This window comes from Bison bison, unplaced genomic scaffold (genome assembly GCF_000754665.1).
Source record: "Bison bison bison isolate TAMUID 2011002044 unplaced genomic scaffold, Bison_UMD1.0 scf7180017864141, whole genome shotgun sequence".
Lineage (NCBI taxonomy): Eukaryota > Metazoa > Chordata > Mammalia > Artiodactyla > Bovidae > Bison > Bison bison.
In genome coordinates this window covers 2,735,750-2,759,731 of record NW_011494713.1, presented here as the reverse complement: position 1 = coordinate 2,759,731, position 23,982 = coordinate 2,735,750, and the positions used below count along the sequence as shown (strand labels likewise).

General features: G+C 35.4%; 1 protein-coding gene across 1 annotated transcript in view; it reads right to left on the bottom strand.

The window, feature by feature from the left end:
• Positions 1-10,384: 10,384 nt before the first annotated feature.
• GKAP1 (G kinase anchoring protein 1) overlaps positions 10,385-23,982 on the bottom strand; it is a 92,402-nt gene continuing 78,804 nt past the window's right edge. Inside the window, exons 8-12 of the mRNA XM_010840070.1 lie at positions 21,080-21,181; positions 17,345-17,408; positions 13,688-13,758; positions 13,106-13,183; positions 10,385-10,701 (exon numbers count right to left, since the gene is read on the bottom strand). Of these exons, the coding sequence (XP_010838372.1) occupies positions 10,654-10,701; positions 13,106-13,183; positions 13,688-13,758; positions 17,345-17,408; positions 21,080-21,181 (363 nt within the window). The 3' untranslated portion in view covers positions 10,385-10,653. The remainder of the gene's footprint in view (positions 10,702-13,105; positions 13,184-13,687; positions 13,759-17,344; positions 17,409-21,079; positions 21,182-23,982) is intronic.

Sequence of the window (23,982 nt, the reverse complement as noted above, 5' to 3'; positions counted from 1 at the left end):
GGAAACAGTGACAAACTTTATTTTGGGGGGCTCCAAAATCACTGCAGATGGTGATTGAAGTCATGAAATTAAAAGACGCTTGCTCCTTGGAAGAAAAGTTATGACCAACCTAGACAGCATATTAAAAAGCAGAGACATTACTTTGCCAACAAAAGTCCATCTAGTCAAAGCTATGGTTTTTCCAGTAGTCATGTATAGATGTGAGAGTTGGACTATAAAGAAAGCTTGCACTGAAGAATTGATGCTTTTAAACTGTGGTGTGTTGGAGAAGACTCTTGAGAGTCCCTTGGACTGCAAGGAGATCCAACCAGTCCATTCTAAAGGAAATCAGTCCTGAATATTCATTGGAGGGACTGTGGTTGAAGCTGAAACTCCAATACTTTGGCCACCTGATGCGAAGAAGTGACTCCTGGAAAAGACCCTGATGCTGGGAAAGATTGAGGGCAGGAGGAGAAGGGGATGACAGAGGATGAGATGGTTGAAGCTGAAACTCCAATACTTTGGCCACCTGATGCAAAGAACTGGCTCATTGGAAAAGACCCTGATGCTGGGAAAGATTGAAAGCGGGAGAAAGGGACGATAGAGGATGAGTTGGTTGGATGGCATCACTGACTCAGTGGACATGAGTTTGAGTAAGCTTCAGGAGTTGGTGATGGACAGGTAAGCCTGGAGTGCTGCAGTCCATGGGGTCACAAAGAGTCGGATACGACTGAGCAACTGAACTGATATGAGCTGTCCATATGTTTTTGAAATTAATCCCTTGTTGGCTGCATCATTCACAAATATTTTCTCCCAGTTCATAGGTTATCTTTTCATTTCCCTACTTTATTTTTTTTGCTGTACAAAAGCTTATGTTTGATTAGGTCTCATTTTTAATTTTTACTTCTATTTCTTTTGACTTGGGAGACTGTAGATACAACTTCTTGATAAAAGATAGAGCACAGACTTCATGGGCAAATGAGAGGAAGGGGCTGCTAAGAATATTTGTGTGTGATGATTACACACACACACACACACTCTTCCCCTAAGTCTGTTTTTGTTCTGCTTTTTAGCCGAATAGTGAACATGACTGGCTGCAGTTCTCAAGTCATTGGAGAATTGACTCACCATAATATCCCATGGTAATATTGTTTGTTATCATATAGGCATAAAAGGCTGATACTATAACATTTAGAAATAAGCAGGAAAAAAACCTGCTATTCTGACCAAACAATATTAACAAAAATCCCTTTTCTCTTACATAAGTCTAGATGTTAAATAGTATAAGTAGCACAATTCTTCATAGAAACCAAAGATGTCTCAATATCAGGCAACTAGACAACATTATGTTTGGTAACATTAGAATCACCGGCTCAAAACGAACCACACTGTTAAAGAAGACTAACCTCAACTATATTTGTTGGCTATTTTTTTCTCCAGCAATACCTGCTTTAATGACAGGCCCTTAAATGAGTTATTTAAAAATGTCAACTTACATACATGTGGTCAATAAACACATGAGGAGATGCTTCAGTTCAGTTGCTCAGTCGTGTCCGACTCTTTGCAACCTGATGAATCGCAGCTTAACATTGCTCATTATTCAGTTCAGTTCAGTCACTCAGTCGACTCTTTACGACCCCTTGCATCACAGCACGCTAGGCGTCCCTGTCCATCACCAACTCTCGGAGTTTACTCAAACTCATGTCTATCGAGCTGGTGATGCCATCCAGCCATCTCATCCTCTGTCGTCCCCTTCTCCTCCTGCCCCCAATCCCTTCCAGCATCAGAGTCTCTTCCAATGAGTCAACTCTTTGCATGAGGTGGCCAAAGTGTTGGAGTTTAAGCTTTAGCATCAGTCCTTAGAGAAATGCAAATCAAACCTACAGTGAGGCATGACCTCACACCAATCAGAATGGCCATCATCAAAAAATATACAAATAATAAATGCTGGAAAGGATGCAGAGAGAAGGGAAACCTCCTGCACTGTTAGTGGGAATGTAAACTGATATAGCCATTATGGAAAACAGTATGGAGATTCCTTTAAAAACTAGGAATAAATCTACCATATGACCCAGCAATCCCACTACTCAGCACATACACTGAGAAAAACCACAATTCTGAAAGACACATGTACCCCAAAGTTCACTGCAGCAGTATTTACAATAGCCAGGACATGGAAGCAACCTAGATGCCATCAACAGATGAATGGATAAAGAAGTTGTGGTACATTTATACAATGGAATATTACTCAGCCATAAAAAGGAACGAATTTGAGTCAGTGGTAGTGAGGTAGATGAACCTAGAGCCTCTTCAACAGTGAAGTAAGTCAGAAAGAGAAAACAAGTATTGTGTATTAAGCCATATATATGCAGTCAAGAAAAATGTTACTGATGAACTAGTAGAGAAGGGACTTGTGAACACAGTAGGAAAGCTGAGGATGGGACAGATTGAGAAAGTAGCAATGACATATATACACTATCATGCGTAAAATAGCTACTGAGAAGTTGCTAAATAACACAGGGAGCCCAGCCTGGTGCTCTGTGATGACCTAGAGGGATGGGATGGGGGGAGTGGAGGCGGCTCAGGAGGGAAGGGATACATATAATCATGAGTGATTAGTGTTGTAGAGCAGCGTGCATGCTCAGCCCTGTCCGATTCCTTGCAGCCACATGGACTATAGGCCACCAGGCTCATCTGTCCATGGGATATTCCAGGAAAGAAGACTGGAGTGGGTTGCCATTTCCTTCTCCAGGGGATCTTCCTGACCCAGGGATTGAACCCACACTTCCCTAATATCTCACCTGGTAAGGAATCCACCCGCAATGCAAGAGACCCCGGTTTGATTCCTGGGTAGGAAAGATCCCCTGGAGGAGGGATAGGCTACACACTCCAGTATTCTTGTGCTTCCCTTGTGGCTCAGCTGGTAAAGAAGCCGCCTGCAATGGGGGAGTTCAGTTCAGTTCAGTCGCTCAGTTGTGTCCAGCTCTTTGCAACCCCAAGAATCGCAGCACGCCAGGCCTCCCTGTCCATCACCAACTGCCAGAGTCTACCCAAACCCAAGTCCATTGAGTCGGTGATGCCATCCAACCATCTCATCCTCTGTCATCTCCTTCTCCTCCTGCCCTCAATCTTACCTAGCATCAGGGTCTTTTCCAATGAGTCAGCTCTTCACATTAGGTGGCCAAAGTACTGGAGTTTCAGCTTCAACATCAGTCCTTCCAATGAACACCCAGGACTGATCTGCTTTAGGATGGACTGGCTGGATCTCCTTGCAGTCCAAGGGACTCTCAAGAGTCTTCTCTAACACCACAGTTCAAAAGCACTGGGGGAGACCTGGGTTCAATCCCTGGGTTGGGAAGATCCCCTGGAGAAGGGAAAGGCTATCGACTCCAGTATTCTGGCCTGGAGTATTCCATGGAGTCCATGGGGTGGGCAAAGAGTCAGACACAACTGAGCAACTTTCACACTTCACACTCCTGCATTAGCAGGCAGATACTGAGCAATTGGGGAAGCCCCACTGTACAGCAGAAACCAACACAAAATTGGAAAGAAATTTTTCACCAATTAAAAACAAATTTTTTTAAAGAACAAATTTTACTAACAAATTGGAAAAAGAAATTTTAAAAAATAGCAACTCTGTATCTGAAATCAACTTTTTGTACTATAAACAGTAATTATAAGTCCATTAAGGAAATAGAAAAAATAGAATTTTTATTTTTCCTTTTCCAGGGATATGATAAACCAGCTTATTTAGACAAACTTTTCTGTTTGAAAAGCTAAAAGGTTGACGGACTTCTTAAAAGCACTGAAGGCCAAACAAAGGAAGAGGTCAGGAAGTCAGTCACTGAAAGAAAATGAGAAAAATAATCCGAAATAAAGTTTGTCAGACTGGGATTTTTAAAAACAGCGTACTATGCTGTTTAGAAAACATCTATTTAAAAACTAATGTGGATATAATACTGGATGAAATACTTTTAAGGCAAAAAAACATATTAGTGACAGTCACTTTGTAAAAATAAAATCACCAAGAATAGAAAGCAATTTTAAATTTGTATGTACCTCAAAAGTAGAACTGACAAACATTTTTAAAAAGTAGACAAATCCACAATCACTGTCAGATTTCAGCATATGTGTCTCAATAACTGATAGAAAAAAGCACAGAGAATAATTAAGGATATAGAAGATTTGAAGAAAGTCAATCTAATTGTACATTGTAGAATACTGCACCCAACAACTGCATAATACATATCCTTTTTGAGCCCACAAATAACATATACTAGTTAGATGATATATTGGTGCGTGAAGCATATCTTAACAAATTTCAAAGTACTAAAATCAGATTATGTTTACTTATTCCATATATCATGTGCAGTTGTATGCTAATTGTATCTCAAACTTATAAAAATTAATTTTATATAAAATGGTATAATCACTACGTATTACGTACAGTGAGGTATCAAGGAGAAAATTATGTCTTCCTTAACCAGTTCAGAGTAGGGAGCATACCACAATTTATACAATAAAATAATTCACATTTTAGTTTTTAATATGCATATCAAAAAACTAATTTTTGAATAGATGTCACTAATAAACTTCTAAAGTTCTGAAATTTTTTGAATGAGAAGTATAACAAGGGAAACATCAAGCTAGGAAAATCATCAAAAGGAAAGGAAATCATCAAGCAAGGAAAAATCATCAAAATTGATTACAATTTTACAAGTTTTGTTGCAGCCTCACAGTCATTTTGATTCACAAAGCCGCCTTCCCTGGTTCAGTTCTATTATAGTGAAGAGTCCTAAATTAAAAAACAAAACCTCCATGTCCAGGAGATGTTGTATATTAACACAATTCAGTTGAACATGTCAAAAAAATAAATGTTATTATAACCTACTTCCATAACAGGAAATTATTTAACACAAATCCAAGCAGTAGTATTTTTTCCTTTTTTTAATTATAAAAAAATGGTATGTTAGATAAAATTTAGGGGGAAAACCCATCCATACTTCTCCATATTCCCCCATCCCAACACAAGCAGTTTTATTTGGGAATTACTACTTTCTAATTTATCCATATACATATATATATTTTCACATTAGCTATAATGAGTGTACAAATTTTTATTTTGTCTTTGTACTTAAACTTTCTTCAAGATATTCAATGTTTTTACAGTTATTCAAATTATACCTTTTTAAAAGGCTACATAGTAATCCCATTGATGTGTTATCATTAATTTATATTAGGCACTGAAACTATGCATCTGGGTTACTCCATGGTTCCCTGTTATACTTACTGTTCTACCTGTATAGATCTTTTAAAGTTTATTCTTCTCTCAAACTGTTTTCTTAGGATAAATTATCCCATATTGGGAAGCAGTGGGTATAAACATTTTTCTGGCTCCTGAAACATATTACTATAGTGCTTTTCCAAAAGGCAGAAATCTAAGTACAAGGTTGCTAGTAGTACATATGGGCATCTACTTCATAAAAACCATACTCGAAGTGTTAACTTTAAGTAAATAACATTTTAAATTCAATTAAAAATTTACCCCAGGACAATCCCTCAGTAATTTACAGACTTTGGAGGATCGTTCACTTTCTGTCTGTTGCTTCAGGAATTATTTCTTCATTGAAGTTTACTAATGTCTGATCACAAAATCATTTTATATTTCTTTTTTAAGCCCTTGAGTTCTGCTTAACCATTCTTAAACTGTTATATGGAAAAGGCAATAACTCCATTAATAGAAACCAGCTTAATTTAGAATTAAACTATGAATCAAACAGTGTTGATAAGGAAACCAAATTACACAATGGCAAATAAATACCTAGAGCTTCCCAAGTGGCTTAGTGGTAAAGAATCTGCCTGCAATGCAAATTTATCTTATAAAATGTAATTATTGAATGTTTTTATATTTTATTAAAAGTTACAAAAATAATGTTTATTGTAAAATAGTACAGAAGTATACACTATCACTTGTGATAAATTTAATGATGGAAACACTCCATAACTGATAGCAATCCTGCAAAAATTTTGCCAGAATGTTGTCTTAAAGACAAATTGCCGTGTACTTTATAAAATGTCCCACTCAAAACAACCAAAATGCATTTGTTTGACGTATGTATTGAGTTTCTCTGCTCAAGTGGTAGTTGGTATCCAAGTTGGATGCTACACAATTAGAATCACCTTGGGAGTTTAAGAAATATTTATTTCTGGACCCCACTTTTCACTGATTCTGATGAATTAGTATTGGATGAGGCACAGGTGTTGGTACTTTTTATTTTATAAATCTCCCAGGTGATTTTAGGGCTTCTCTGGTGGCTCAGTGGTAAAGAATCCACCTGCAATGCAGGAGATGTGGGTTGTATCCTTGGGTTGGGAAGATCCCCTGGAGAAGGAGATGGCAACCCACTCCAGAATTCTTTCCTGGGAAAGCTCATGGACGGAGGAGCCTGGCAGGCTACAGGGTATGGGGATGCAAAAGAGTCAGACACAACTTAGTGACTAAACAACAACAACAAAGTAAATACTTAATTGATGAGCTCTGAAGCAAGCCCACTATTCCCCTGCTGCTGCTGCTGCTGCTAAGTCGTGTCTGACTCTGTGCGACCCCACAGACGGCAGCCCACCAGGCTCCTCCGTCCCTGGGATTCTCCAGGCAAGAACACTGGAGTGGGTTGCCATTTCCTTCTCCAATGCATGAAAGTGAAAAGTGAAAGTGAAGTCGCTCAGTCGTGTCCGACTTGTAGCGACCCCATGGACTGCAGCTCACCAGGCTCCTCCGCCCATGGGATTTTCCAGGCAAGAGTACTGGACTGGGTTGCCATTGCCTTCTCTGACCATTCCCCTAGTCTCATTCTTTTCTTAACTGGCTCCTTTTGTTTCATGAACATATTGTCATAAAAGTCTACTCAGTCTTAAATTTAAACTGACCAACCCTCACTCAGTTCTGTAGTCCCTTCAAAGCACCCTGGAGCCCCTGTCTTGTAACTGCCAAAAAGTGTTACAGTTTTTTTCCTCAATGCCTTGCTCTGTGCCACTGAAAAAGCTATTCTGAAGGTCATATTCTTTAGTTGTTAAATTGAATAGTTATCCTCAGTCATAACTTGAGACCTCTATGCAACGTTCATTACCACATGTCCCACCCTTCTCACCTGTTTCCTTCCAGTCTGCTCTCAGCAATATTTCTCTTCAAAACCTTCTTCCTTTGGGCGTATCAACTATTTATACAACTTAATTGTAGATGGATCCCAAATCTGTAACTCCAGCCTTCCTTCAAAGGACCAGATCTGTATTTCCAACTTCTTGGACTCTCTACTTTCAGCTACTGTGTAGGCAAAGCCAGCTATCAGTGTACCCTACCAATGGCACTCGCACTCTTACTCTCATTTAGGCTTGAGGTCTTGTTTTCACCTCTGATGCCCTTGTTCTTTTCCTCTACCCCAGTTTGTTAGATTCCACCCTGAGAATGTTTTTTATCTCATTTTCTGAATCCCACCGCCACCTCCCTAGATCAGATCCTCTTTACCTCCTGTTTCTACTATTATAAAAGCTTCCTTGATATTTCCAAATTTATTCTTCAATAATTCCTATTACATCATTGCCTTTTCAATCTTCTTAAAGGACAACTTTGATTACATCACTTCGCTGTATATAAACTTTTAATGGTTTCCACATGCCTGCCAAATTATGCATAGATTTCTTAATCTAAAATTTCAGATGAAGGGTAGCTATCCCCAAACAACCTTTCTGGCTATCTCATTACTTTCCTATGCTCCAGGGAAAATGAAGACACTCAATTTTCTCAACACATGCCTTGCTATCTTTCTATTCCCTGAACACATACATTGCTTTTCCTTTACCCCACTTTTAAAATTTTCCTTTCTCATCAAACAACCTCTGCCCTTTAAAACTCTTTGGGAAAGCTACCTATTAACCAGTTAAAACATTATTGTTTTAATAAGAATATAAAATACACTGAACAAAGATACTCTCTTACTTCCATATAATTGTTATGCAATCTACTGTATTCTATCTTGAATTTTAGTTATTTATGTGTTATGCTTTTATTCATATTAGACAGAAAATAATTTGAAGGTAAAAATGACATCTTACACAGTTTTTACCCAATACTTTCACTAGCTGTTCTCATTTGATACCAAATTTCATGCTGCAATTTCATGTATATTTAGTATGAGCCAAGGCCATACAGCTATACAGGGGCTTGAACACAGCTGTAGTTCATGAGTGTTGGCTATTACTAACACACTATAGAAAATGTAAAAGATCCCATAGAAGGTATCTAAAATATTTAAAATAATAACATGTATTTTCTTCTGTACCCCAATAACAATTTGAATATATCATTATTTACTGGAATATTTTATGAATATTTCTTCATATTTCTATTTTCTTCCAATTCATTGTGGACATATTTATATCTCTAGTACTTAGCACAGTGCCTAGCACATAATAAGCTATCAATAATTTCACTGAACATTCAGAAAATAGAAAAGAATCTGAGGAATGGTATTTAATTACACAGAATGCCTGATAAATCAAACAGAAGAATTCATTAACCGATCACTGACTGTCTTTTCTATCTCTTACTAGATAAAGCTTTTTCTGTTGATACACTGGCCTGGAAGTAATAGATTATCCATAGGAGTGGATACATAAGTCAAGGAAAAAAAATTCAGGGGGAAAAACAAAGTCATGAATGCAGTTCTCCTGAGAATAAATGAAATTTTCTACGTGCCCAGGTGATTTTAAACTATATACACACTAGTTGTCGTCTTTTAGTCGCCAAGTCATGTCCGACTCTTTGCAAATCCATGGATGGTAGCCAGGCTCCTCTGACCATGGAATCCAGGTAAGAATACTGGAGTGGGTTGCCATTTCTTTCTCCAGGGCATCTTCCCAACCCAGAGACTGAACCCACATCTCGTGCTGCAGGCAGATTCTTTACTGTTGAGCCACCAGTGAAGTCTGATATTCACACTAGTAGAAAACGGCATATTTATTGAAATATGTGCCAGGCACTGTGCTAGATGTTAGATAATGTGCCAAATGGATAGTGTACAGGTAGATAATCAAAAGCAGATGAGAATATGATGGGCGCTGGTAATTCAATTATAATGGAAACTATTCAAGTTCTATTGAATAGCTTGTTTATACAAGTCAACATGAGAAATTTGATTTTATTCATCACTGGGTAGAAAAATATGGTATCATGGATTACCAAATATAATTAATTAATTAGGTTGTGATGGTACCTATTCTTAATCAAAGGTAAATTAGAGGGAAATTATCTTCGAAATCTTTACTACTTTACCAATTAATTATTAAATAATTATTTAACATCTACTTTACCAATTAATTATTAAATAAATAATTATTTAACATCTACTCTGTGCCACATTGAGAACAGTAAGTCACAGTTCTTTGCAAGGTTCATGTAACCTGATGGAAGAAGCCAGACATATAAATAATGATGACATAAAGTATTTTTCCTGAAGACTGTCATGAAGTGGAGTCTTTCTTATAATGCTGGTTTTGGAGGCCAGTACCAGTATTTACATGTTTATCTTTGTTATAAAACAAAAAAACTCTCTATATTTTAATGAATCATATTTGTATTTCACTGACTACACTAAAAAAAAATTCAATCCCATAAACTACTAATTGATTATACCAATGAAAAGTCTATCTTCACTCCCCCCCAATCAACACCCTTCCTATTCTCAGTGTGTCACATTTTGGTCCTCAAGTCAGACTATTCTTTACATAAATATTTCCGCCCAGATTTTGCTTCTTCTGCCTGGGATGCTTCTCAAAAAATTTATAGAAAAGGTATCCACCCTCCAAAAACCGTCTCATGCAAGTTTTCTCAATTTCCAAACAATGTGAAATCACACTCTAATATGTATGGTAATTATTTTTGGTAATCATTCCTACCCCCATCTTCTGTTTTGCCTGAACATAGGCCATTTGGCAATATATTGTATGTCCTATTGGAGAAGGCAATGGCACCCCACTCCAGTACTCTTGCCTGGAAAATCCCATGGACAGAGGAGCCTGGTAGGCTGCAGTCCATGGGGTCGCTACGAGTTGGACACAACTGAGCGACTTCACTTTCACTTTTCACTTTCATGCATTGGAGAAGGAAATGGCAACCCACTCCAGTGTTCTTGCCTGGAGAATCCCAGGGACGGGAGAGCCTGGTGGGCTGCTGTCTATGGGGTCGCACAGAGTCGGACACGACTGAAGTGACTTAGCTTAGCTTAGCTTATAAGGTTCAGGATGGACAAAGTGCCAAGCAAATATTCAGTGAAATCCAAGTAACTGATTGTGCTATGAACAAAAACCACACTTTCACATTGTTTCTGAAATTTAAAAAACCAAACATATTAATGGAAGAGTAAATTTTATTGACTGATGAAAAACTAGAGTGATAAGAAGTATGAATAGTATACAATAATCAGTGAGTTTTGCTGGAATTCTATTTTTATTATTTTCACTTTAAGCCAAAAGGACATAAAATTATAGACTGTTAGTGAGCTAATCATTTTAAATTTCAACAAAAACTGCATAGTTCAGCAGTTGCACAGCATTAAATATATACATTTTTGCAAAACCCTGAAAGTTTTCCTTTTGTGTTGACCTCAAAGGCTAATGGAATCACCTACACTGGTCGGATTCAGAGTTTCTTTTCCCTTTTCTGCCACCCTGCAAAGAGAAATAGGGTAAATTATTTAGAAAGTAACATTTTGGAGGGAATTTTCCTTTTAAGAATAAATGAGATCAAAGGCATTTTTGACTATGAAAAGAAAGGAACTTCTTTTTGAGTTTGTTGCAAATTTGAATTATCAGATATCAATGGTTAAAGTAGGTGGTAGAAAACAGCTATCTATTTGAATTAGTCTGGATTTACTATGATTACCAGTATCTTATCTTTTAGAGTTCATCTGCACTGTCCAAGATCTTTTTAAAAAATAAAAATTTTGATCAATGCTAAAATAAACAACTTGCTCCACATGGTCAGCAAATTTGGGGAATTGCTTCTGGTAATTCAATTTCCAATTCAAGTGTTGTATAGTTCTGTTCATGTAAGACAGCATTAGAAATCTGATTTTGTTCATCAATGGCTTGAAAAGATATTACACTTTTCATATTGTTCAGTGACATATAAAAATCTATTTAATTTGCCCCAAATGAAACTCTATCAATGGTACTTAACTTGAGCCAAAGAAAGAGAAAGGTAGCTTAAAAGACAGAAAGTAATTTTTCATTAATTACTTTTAATGTAACATTTTCTGCCTTACTCTGATTCAAAAAGCAAATATTTATTTTAAAAATATGAAAAGCACAAAGGTACAAAAAAGAGAATTTAATCATCCATAACTATTCTACCCTCCATTTTAACCATAAATAATGCTTTGATGGGGGCTTCCCTGGTGGCTCAGTTGGTAAAGAATCTGCCTGAAGTGGGAGATCTGGGTTTGATCCCTGTGTTGGGAAGAACCCCTGGAGAAGGGAATGGCTACCCACTCTAGTATTCTTGCCTGGAGAATTCCATGGACAGAGGAGCCTGGCAGGCTACAGTCCATGGGCTCACAAAGAATCAGACATGACTGAGTGACTAACATTAATAGTAAAGGCATTTATAATAATTTAATAATTTTTCATTTTTATAAACTATGGCAAAGATACCTAAACTTAATCACTAGAATCACCTAAGTAGTAATATTTTAAAAATTCTGATGCCCAGACTTTGTCCCAACCTATTTATTTATGATAATTAGGAGTGGGCTGAACAATCTGTAATTCAAAAAGTTCCCAAGAGATTCTGATGATCAGCCAACTTTGGGAATGATTTGCCTGTGAAAGTACATTTCTCAGAGTGGTGGTTATATGAGGGGCACAAGGAACCCAGACCCATTTAATAATGCTGGCAGCTTCTCTTGTTCCATCCTTTTTCTGCCTATAACTTCCCTCCCAGAGTTCAAAAACATATCTATACCAACCTTCTTTAAAAAAAAAATCAAATAAACAATTCTATTATTCACTCCTAAACAAATAAAAGTTTTGAAAAGATTTATCCACAGGAAAAAATCTGAAGAGATTATGTAAAACTTGAGATGTATAATGACAGGTATTAAGAACAAGATTTATTTCCTGACAGCAGGGAAATAAAAAATAAAGTTACTAAAAAACTTTCTACAAGGTAGATATTCACTATATATATTTACCAATGTTATACAACTTAAAACTCTAACTTCACTTCTAAACAAGAGTTTTTTAAAAATAATAATAATTCAACAATCCTTTTCAGAGCTTCCCAGACAAAGGGAATCTTCCTTCCTGGACTGATGAGATGTCAAAAGCTGGAGCTAAACAACTGTTATGTTCTCTAGTCCACCAGTAGTGGCTTTCAAACTTTTTTGACTATGACTCCACACTAATTAACTCATTTTATATCATGACATAGACACACATACATATGTATACACAAATATATATGTGTTTGTATATATTCACACATGTACACATATACTGAAAGAAAGCCATGACATTATTTATGGCTTCATCCAGAAAAAAATACTCAATGCCAGCTTGTAAATGCAGAAGAAACGATAGAATTAGAAAAATCACTCTTTTGCAACTACCAAAATAATAACTGTTATAAATATCATCAATGGATGCTAAAACCATTGAGTAAAAAGAAAAGAATATTCACACAATCTCAAACTATAATATCACATATTATTTATTGATTACAAAGGGGGAAGATATCTTTATCATAAGATATCTAAAAGATATTGCTGTACCCAAGTGGTCAAACTTACAATGTAACGGGATAAACATCATTATGTACCTTCCCTCAATAGGATGCACTGGCACATACACCACATCATCTATGTAGCACCAAAGACCATGTTGAACTACTTTAGATATTACTGTATATACCAATATCTAGAATTAACATTTTCTAATATGTAAACTAGATAACCAGTAATAACAAATTTGGTGAATAAATTATGGCCTAAGAATAAAATAGTACATTTATCCTCATATGTATATACCTATTCTAAATGTATTATTTGTGATGAAAACACTTATAAAAGCATACCTGATATTTGGCTAATTCTGCTTGTAACACTTTCACTTTAGATCTTTCTTGTTCTAATGCAGCATGAAGTGAAGTTACCTATAACCAAATATTCAATTAAAAGAGACTTTTTTGATCAATACTCTTTATTTCTTAACACTTACTCGCAATGATGATTTTTGATTACTAGATTAATGAGCATCAGAAGAGAACCTCTCTCCCCACATACAACTTCAATTAGGCATTTTGCTCAGCTGTATATTATAAAGATAGGCAGGACCAGTTCACTGTTCTAAGACAAGACCACAAGATAAGGATGGGAAGGGGAGAAAATCAAGTATATGAACATGGTAAATTCTATCTGCCCTTTCTATGTCTATATTCATAGTCCACATCAACTAAAATACAACCTTATCTTCCCCTATTCTTTAGGACACATACACCTCTCTTAGCAGAGTAAACAGAATCTTCATTCATTTGTTACAGCATGGCACAGTGATAATGAAGTATGGTTTAAAACATTTTTTTGCAGTGCTGAAGGGCTGTCTTTTTGTTTAGTCAAGTTTCCTAATTCAGGACAAAAGAATAAATAGTTTTCCTTACCTGTATTGTTAGCTCATTCTTGATACTTTGTGATTCATCAACTTGCAGAAGTATTTCTGCTTTATCTTTCACTGACAAAAAAGGAAAAACAGCAGTATAATCTTTCCAATCACTCAGATACTTTAATAATACTTTCGGTGAACCAAGATAGCAGCGCAGTCAGGCAAAGATTAAATTGTCCTCATACTTAATGACTGTATTCCTGAACCTATATATACCTCTTTATTTCCACTGGTAAATTCTGATCATTATTATCACCACAGCAGTTTTCATTGGAAAATTTACATTTTCTGTGGTGGTAAAATAGTAATTGTGCAGATATGATAAAAGATTAATTTTTTCCATCTATACTAAAAGAATATGGACGGAGTAAATAAAACATTTCACGTAGAGAAAAAAACTTTTAAATACCTAGACTAGTCAAACTTAAAAACAACATACTGTGTTTTTTGTTGTTGTTGTTAAAATTGTCAATTGTGCATACTCTAAGGCCCACAAAAATTATTTCCATCTGACTTTTCATACCATTAAAGTGAAGTGAGTAAAGTTGCTCAGTCGTGTCCAACTCTTTGTGACCCCGTGGACTGTAGGCTACCAGCCTCCTCTGTCCATGGGATTTCCCAGGCAAGAATACTGGAGTGGATTGCCATTTCCTTCTCCAGGGGGATCTTCCTAACCCAAAGATTGAACCCGGGTCTCCCACATTGCAGGCACTTTAACCTCTGAGCCACCACCCAATTCATACCATTAAAGCACTATCAAATAAATGTAGCTCATATGAGCACAGTCAATCATGTAATATCTATAGTTTCAGAACTATTCACTTGTCTAAAGGTTTTTCCCTCTTTAGGAAAGCAAGAAATCTCTATCACCACAGCTCTTCCAATGTAACACTGTCATTCAAATTTTTCCCAGTTTGATATGCACTAAGGTGAGATGCTGTGTTAAGAAACAAATCACAGTCTCTCAAAACTCAAACTGGGAACATTTACAAATTACACTTTCTACTCCTTCATCCTCAGAATTAAGCATACTCATTGAGAAATAAGTGATTTTTAACAATCATGTCATATATTAACTACAGTTTTTCTGTGATGCTGTTTTGTGTTTCAAAGAGACTGATACATCAGAGAACAACTTGAACATAACATGAACTGTATACTTGTTTTAAGCACAATTCCATGAACACAGAAAACTGCAGCCATGCACACACCTGAAATTAACTACCAGCTATTTCAGTTCACTATGTCAAGAACCACACCTACTTTCCATCATTCCATCACTTAATAGTAACAAACACAAGCTGCAACCCTTCTGAAACCAACTTCTACAGCAAACTTTAGGGTGTCTTCAAAGTAAAGTGCCATATTTATTATAGTATTTATGTGTTTAACCATTTTAACATGAATAAAACTGTTACCTTTTTAATTAAGTTCCCAATTTTTTTCATGTGTCACCAACAAAACCTTTAAATGTTGTATGCTAATTCCATTTTCTCTATAAATTTTGTGGTCTTTAACTGTATGATTTCGTGATTTTTAGGAACACATATTGTATTATAATAGAACTGACTATATTTACATTTATATTTATATTATAAATGCTAATGTCTGTATACTCTAATATACTGTATTTTTCGTGTAGTAGTTCTATATAAAATTATTCTACTTGGATGACTTACAGTATGGAGTATGGACACCAGTATTACTATGGTAGCCATTTTAGTCTATTTTTGAGAATAAGTTTTTATCAGTTAACCTTCTCATTTTTCACAACTTTTTCCCTAAGGAATATTACTTTATTTTTACATATTTAAAAATCATACATCCAGTATTCAATGATATCCTTAATTTCTTCAATTAGAAATGTATCTTGTAAACATTATTTTATATTCATAACGTTATTCATTAAATGATCCACATGGAGCTCAGTGACATGCATAAATTTAAATTCATCTCAGGATGTTGATAACTGTTCAAATAATGTCATTTCCCATTATTATTTAACTTCTATTTTATCACAGTTAAGCTGTGTAACAGTTAAGTTACATTATAAAAATAGTAAAATTATAAAAAATGTTTGACTCTACTTTAAGACTATTCTATTCAATTCATGGGAAATAGATGGGGAAACAGTGTCAGACTTTATTTTTTGGGGCTCCAAAATCACTGCAGATGGTGACTGCAGCAATGAAATTAAAAGACGCTTACTCCTTGGAAGAAAAGTTATGACCAACCTAGATAGCATATTGAAAAGCAGAGATATTACTTTGCCAACAAAGGTCTGTCTAGTAAAGGCTATGGTTTTTCCAGTGGTCATGTATGGATGTGAGAGTTGGACTGTGAAGAAGGCTGAGCGCCGAAGAATTGATGCTTTTGAACTGTGGTGTTGGAGAAGACTCTTGAGAGTCCCTTGGACTGCAAGGAGATCCAACCAGTCCATCCTAAAGGAGATCAGTCCTGGGTGTTCTTTGGAAGGAATGATGCTAAAGCTGAAACTCCAATACTTTAGCCACCTCATGTGAAGGGCTGACTCAATGGAAAAGACTCTGATACTGGGAGGGATTGGGGGCAGAAGGAGAAGGGGACGACAGAGGATGAGATGGCTGGATGGCATCACCGACGCGATGGACGTGAGTTTGAGTGAACTCCAGGAGTTGGTGATGGACAGGGAGGCCTGGCGTGCTGCGATTCATGGGGTCGCAAAGAGTTGGACACGACTGAGCGACTGAACTGAACTGAACTGAACTGATTCTATTCAATTGGACAGATTTCTGGTTTTTACTCATATTGTTTTAATAACTGCTATTTAATATAGTTTAAATTTTGGTTGGACAATTCCACTCCCAGTATCTTCATTATCTGAAACAATTTTAGGTACCTTGTTTACCTATCTTTTAAGGTGTGCTTCATAAATTCTTAATTTCTTAAGTGCTATACAGTACTCACAGGAGCTATATTTGGGATTTCATTAACATTTGTAAACATTTGTAAACATTGTAAACATTTGTAAATTGTTATACTTAATTTCATCTATATAAAAGATTTTCTCATCTATTCATGTCTTTATGTCTTATATGGTTCATCATTTTCTTTTACAAATTTAATACACACTTGTTCTTAATGTAAATTTTTCACAGAGCTTTCAAGATCAATGCCATTCGGTATACATATTCAGAAATGCAGCTGATGTGGGGAGTTTCATATAACATCAACTTTACTAATGTTATTATCTCTAGTCATTTTTGATTGAGTTCCTTGGCTTCCTACTGGTGATCTATAGCCAAAAGTTTAGAGTGTCCACAAAAGGATGAAGAGTGGGGGCAGAGAGACAGGGGAGAAGGAAAAGCTGAAATGATGATAGGCCTTCTCTATTAATAAATAGAATCTTAAGAAAATGTTATTCCTGTTTTCCCTCTAAATGTAGTCCAATAATTTATAAGAATTGAAATTTCAAGAGTTTCTTACCTCAATAGTTGTAAACTTGTGTAATACTAAGGTGCTGTAAGAGAGACTTGTAATCATAAAATTATCAAAAACAATCCAGTTTATACCATTTTGGGAAACCTTTTTATTTTGTTGAGTTAATAAATCATACATCTTGGAAAGTTATCTTCAAATATTTTTAAGATTAATTCTAAAAACAGAAATCACTTACTTTCACCTTCCTGAAGCATTTTCAATAACTGTGCATTTCTTGCCTTTACTTCTTTATACTTTGCCTAATAATCAAATAAAAAGATTTAATTTTTTAAAAAGTATATGATGTGATAAATGCCTTACTACCAATTCATGGAGCTATGAATCCTAGACTTGCTCAAAGACATAAATTACTTCTGAAAGAAACAAGATGAAGGAAAATGTATTCAGAAATATTATTTAAATCCCTGGTATAATAATATATATATCAACATTATAGGTGACTGAATAAATAGAGTAGGATAAAAGTGGAGAAAAGAGAATAAAACTAAATTTTTCTGAAGAGTCACTTTTCCTCCTTGAATAAAATCCTTATACAATTCAAATAATTACATGAAAACAAAAATAAAAACGATGCACAGTTCTATACAGTACTATACTAGAACTCTCTGTATCTTTTCTATAACTGCTACTGTTCAATATGTGACTACTAACTACTAGAAACGTAGCCAGTGTTACTGAGAAAATGACTTTTACTTGTTTTTAGTTTTATTAAATTAAAATTTTAATTTATTCAACCTCTACTTATACAAATTAAAATTTTTATTTTGTTTAAAATTCATGTAGCATATTAATTTTATACCATGTGTAGTGGTTACTGTACAGTACAGTTCTATATTTGATCAGTTAAGGCTTTACTAATCTTTTGTTATTTCATTAACTAAATACTGTTAAAATAATTTTTGGCTGAAATGAGTAATCTACTGAAATATTTTTCAGTTATTTTCAACTTTTAAAAAATGGCTTAATTTCTTTTCAAACTACACAAATGACACAATTATACATTATAAACAATTTAGGAATTGTATTCCCACATTAACATCAGATTCCAGAGAATTTTCCCCCTATAGTACCTTTATTCAACATAAAGCACACACTGAACTATTTATATTTAATAAATTAATACATTAGAGAAAATAATATATTTAATAATTATAGAAATAGAGGACGTAAAAGAAAATAGATTAATATAAGAAACTTGTCATTTCTTCTCTCAACAGGTACACAGATATATACAGAAGTTACCAGATTCAAAAATCTTCCTTATAAAACAAATTTGATGTATTTTAAATTAAGTCCAGCAGATGACTTTTACTAAATACTATGTCCAGTAAATTGGTGAGGATAAAGCAATAATGTTATTCAGTGATACTGCAGACAATACACTGAATGAAAGAAGCAAGCATAGTGAACATAAAAGGTAGTAGGACTTTTGGACTTTTGAGAAGCTAGGAAATGAAGGAGGGAGATAAGTCCACTGGAAACACCAAAATATGAAGGGGAAAACATATATAATCAATTACAACTATACTCATTATGAATATAGAAATATATCTACTGGGAATATAGAACTGTATCCATTATGAAATTCTCACTCTCAGGGCTTCAATCAACATTAATATCTCATCAAACTGTTTCTTGAGCTCAAGCCTTTGTCCAAGGTTCAGATCAGTGTATACAGGGAGGCATATCTTTAGTTACTCGTCAAGGTCTAAAGCCAGTTCATAAAGGAAAGATTGTAAATGATCAAAATTACCTGTGAAAATTCTTTATACTGCTCATAAAAATAACATAGTTTTGCATATATAATCCTGAACAGGAAATGTATTAATGTCCATGAAAACCTTAAAAGTATAAAATCCTGGTACTATGCAATTTATAACAAAGAACACATGGAATATAGTGTCCTCATTAGTACTTTTAACTTCATGAAAAAGAGAACACAAATACATATATGTTGTGACTCCACAGTGTCCAACACAGATGATCAACATCCTGAACATCTACGCCCACATCCACAGCCATTTCAAACTCAACATGTCTAAATACCATCTGTTAGTTCCCATTTCCCAAACCAGTTAAAAACGTGTTCTTCCTCTTAACATTCAATACCTGTTAATTATGTTACCAGATTTGTCTTCATTCCAGGCCTCAGCTATGTGCATTACCTTCCACTAAACAACTCTCAGGTCACTTTCTTTCTAAAACCTTTACTGCCCTCTCCTTGTCTAAAATGCAAATACCTTCATATTCTCACCTCAACTAACATCTCTAATCTCTCCTACAGCTTCCCATTTCTCTAAATGTCAGCAACAATGCATTTCCTCCCATTCTCTTCCCTTTGTATGCACTGTTCAATGTGGGAAAACTATCTTTTTTTTTTGGGATGAAATCCTTAGCAATTTTCAATAGCAACAGATTTATTCCTGTTTCTAGAACCCTCTGTCAAATCTGTCACAAATTCTACATTGTACCGCAATTATTTACATGATTTATCTTCTCCATTAGAGTATGACCTTCTTACTAATTCACCTTTGCATTCACTGTGTAAGAAAAGGGAGAAGTGGTTGAAGTTCAGGAGGGTTTTTAACAGGGATGATTCTTAAAGGCACAAGTACAAGAGGAAGGGAAATGTAAGAACCTTCAGAGCTGGAACCTGACATATTTTTCTTCATACAGGACCCAGAAAAGCACTTGGCATATTACAGGCATTCAACAAATAATCGTTGAGTGAATCAATATTAGTTCAAAAAAAGAATGCTACTTGAGATGAATAAATTTTTTTTAAAGCCTGAGAAAGGAGAAGAGTAATAGTTCTGTGGTTAAAATAAACTGTATAAATAACATGTGTTGGTGAGGATATGAAGAAACTGGTAACCTTATGCATTGCTGGGGGAAAAGCAACATGGTGCAACTGCTATGGAAAGTCTGATGGTTCCTTAAAAAGTTAAACAATTACCACGAGTTGAGACAGTAGCACTGACATTATATACACTATCTTGTGTAAAACAGATATCTAGTGGGAAGCTGTTACTTAGCATAGGGAGCACAGCTTGGTGCTCTGTGATGACCAAGAAGGGTGGAATGGGGGCATGCTCAAGAGGGAGGGTATGTATGTACACATATAGCTAATTCACGTTGTTGTACAGTAGAAACTAACGCAACATTGTAAAGCAATTATAATCCAATTAAAAACATTAAAATTTTTTTTAAAAGTTAAACACAGAATTACCATATGATCCAACAATTCCACTCTTATGTATATACCAAAAGAAAGGAAAGCAAGGACTCAGATACTTGACATCAATGTTCATGGCTACATTATTCACAATAGCCAAAAGGTAGAAACAATATGAGTGTCCATCAACAGATGAATGAAAAAGAGTGGTATAAACACACAGTGAAGTATTATTCAGCCATAAAAAGGAATGAAGTTCTGATATATGCTATAACATGGATATACATGTTGAAAACATGGCAAGTGAAGTAAGTCAGACCACAAAAGGACAAATATCATATGATTCCACTTATATGAAGTACCTAGAACAGGCAAAGTCACAGAGATTAGAGGTCAAGGACTGCAGTACAAGGAAAAATATGGGAGTTCAATGGGTACAGAGTTTCTGTTTGGGATGATGAAAACGTTCTGGAAACAGACAGTGGTGATGGTTATACAACACTTAATGCCACTGAATTATACGCTTAAAAATGGTCAAAATGGCAAATTTAATGTTATACCTATTTTACTATGATAAAAATACATTATCATTCAGATTATATATAATCAATGAGCTAGAAACCTAAATAGCAGATATTGTTTCTATCAAACATTAAATATATTTGCATATAATAAAAACAGAAAATGTACAAATTTATAGAATTTTTTAGTTTACAACGCTAAATATATACAAACCTCCCACTGAGCAATCACATTTTTCAGCTTCTGGATTTCAGCATCTTTTCTTTCAAGTTCCAACTTTAATCTTTCAATTCTTCCATCTTTCAGAACTACTTCCTAAATAGGGAAAACACCATTTTAGAAATAAGACAGTTTTGTCATGTCTGATTTACAATATCCTTTACTAAAGGTTTAAGAGGAAAAAATCCCAATTTTAATTCATTTTCTAAAGCAACCTAAACTGTTAACTACATTTCAACTTGTACTCAATTTTACAACTGTAACTGTGGACAGTACAAGCAAATAAGATATTTATGCCTAATCTCAAACTACAAATGTAACCTAGAACAATATGAGAGCTTTGAGATATTTCCATCTGGAATAAACATACTAAAAGTGGTTTGTGACAAGTTGTTATTAGTTTATCTTAAAAACCTAAAAGAACTGAAAACTTATGAGAAAAGTAAAAAACAAATAACAATACAAAACCCCAAATTAGTTTTTTTACTATATCATCAATTAACACATATAAGATATAAGAAAAAAACATTTTATCCTGACAGCAATAAAAGAAAATCCCAAAGAATAAAATTTAGTAATTTTCAGGATCAATGAATGATAAAATATTGAAAAGGATAGAACAAAGCATGTTTGTAGATGGCAATACTAAATATTAGTTTGTACATTCAACACAATTTCAATAGAGTTTTCTTCTTTGGAACTTAGCAAGATAGTCAAAATTTTATCTGAGAGAACACAGGATAGAAACAAAAGTTAATGCAGTAGAATCTGCCTATCAAGTAATTATATATTATATAGCAAAAATGATTAAAACAGCATGTCATGGTACCTAGGTTGACAAAGCAATGTACCCGAAAAGCAAGTCCAGAAAGAGGTTTAAGAATTTATTATAACTAACTATATTTTAAAGTGAGAAAAGACTGAATTACAGAATAATGGTAGGATATGGGACAAATGGCTAACTGGGAAAAATCAAATTAAATCCCTGCCATCTTAATTTAAATGCAAAAAAAAAAACAAAACCCAAAAGTCATACTTCATAAGAATATATATTGGTTCTCTTTATCTAATGAGTAACATGGCAACATAATTTTATTCCAAAAATACTCAATGATTCTGTAAAAAATAAATAAATTAAAACAAAATGCTCACTGAGCACCTAGCTGCTAGGTGCTGGGTATACAACAGTGAACAGAACTGAAAAGATTCTTGCCGTCATGGGATTTGTCTGGTGGAGAAGGCAGATATTACATTTTGAAACGCTGCAATTAGAAATGGGGTTTAAGCAATGAAGAAAAGAAACAGTAGGAAATAATGTGGGTTATTCCCTAGTGGATCAGAGAAGCTTTCTCTGAGGTCCTGACACTTGTAAGATGAACCTAGAGTGACTGGGTTGGAACTGCCTAAGTAAAAAGTGGAGGGAGGTAAGAGCCTTCCGTGTAGAAAGAAGAGCATGTATTAATACAAAGGCCCTGAGGCAGAAAAGAGCTAGAGCGTTTGAAGGCTAGTAAAGAGGCAAGCATAGCTGAAGCCTAGAGAAAAAGATGACAGTATATGATTTTAGAAAAAAAATTTGGATCAAAATTAGCAATATACATACTATTATAATGGCCCAGGAAACTCATTTCTAGGAATTTATCTAAATAGATAAGCGAGGCCCAGGAATCTTACTTCTAGGAATTCATCTAAATAGGTAAATGAGGGGGGAGTATCTATGAAAGTGTTCACGGAAGATTACAACAAAAAAATGGAAATAAATTTAAATGCCCAACAATAAGGGTGGAAATCACCAAAAATTATGTTTTGTTATTTAGTTGTGAAGTAGTGTCCTACTCTTCTGTGTACCCATGAACTGTACACACCAGGCACCTCTGTCCATGGGATTTCCCAGGTAAGAATACTGGTGTGCATTGTCACTTTCCTCTTCAAGGAATCTTCCTGACTCAGGGATCAAACCCATGTTTTCTGCATTGCAGGTGGATTCTTTACCACTGAGCCACCAGTTTAGTCCAGTCACTCAGTCGTGTCTGACTCTTAGAGATCCCATGAACCACAGCACGCTAGGCCTCCCTGTCCATCACCAACTCCCAGAGTTCACCCAAACCCATGTCCATTGAGTCGGTGATGCCATCCAACCACCTTCTTCTTTGTTGTCCCCTTCTCCTTCTGCCCTCAATCTTTCCCAGCATCAGGGTCTTCTTAAACGAGTCAGCTCTTCACATCAGGTGGCCAAAGTATGGGAGTTTCAGCTTCAACATCAGTCCTTCCAATGAACATCCAGGACTGATCTCCTTTAGGATGGACTGATCTCCTTTAGGATGGACTGGATGGATCTCCTTGCAGTCCAAGGGACTCTCAAGAGTCTTCTCCAACACCACAGTTCAGAAGCATCAATTCTTCGGCGCTCAGCTTTCTTTATAGTCCAACTCTCACATCCATACATGACCACTGGAAAAACCATAGCCTTGACTAGATAGACCTTCGTTGACAAAGTAATGTCTCTGCTTTTCAATATGCTGACTAGGTTGGTCATAACTTTCCTTCCAAGAAGTAAGTGTCTTTTAATTTCATGGTTGCAATCACCATCTGCAGTGATTTTGGAGCCCCCCAAAAATAAAGTCAGCCGCTGTTTCCCTATCTGTTTTGACATGAAGCGATGGGACCGGATGCCATGATCTTCGTTTTCTGAATGTTGAGCTTTAAGCCAACTCTTTCATTCTCCTCTTTCACTTTCATTAAGAGGCTTTTTAGTTCTTCACTTTCTGCCATAAGGGTGGTATCATCTGCATATCTGAGGTTATTGATATTTCTCCCAGCAATCTTGATTCCAGCTTGTGCTTCATCCAGCCCAGTGTTTCTCATATGTACTCTGCATCTAAGTTAAATAAGCAGAGTAT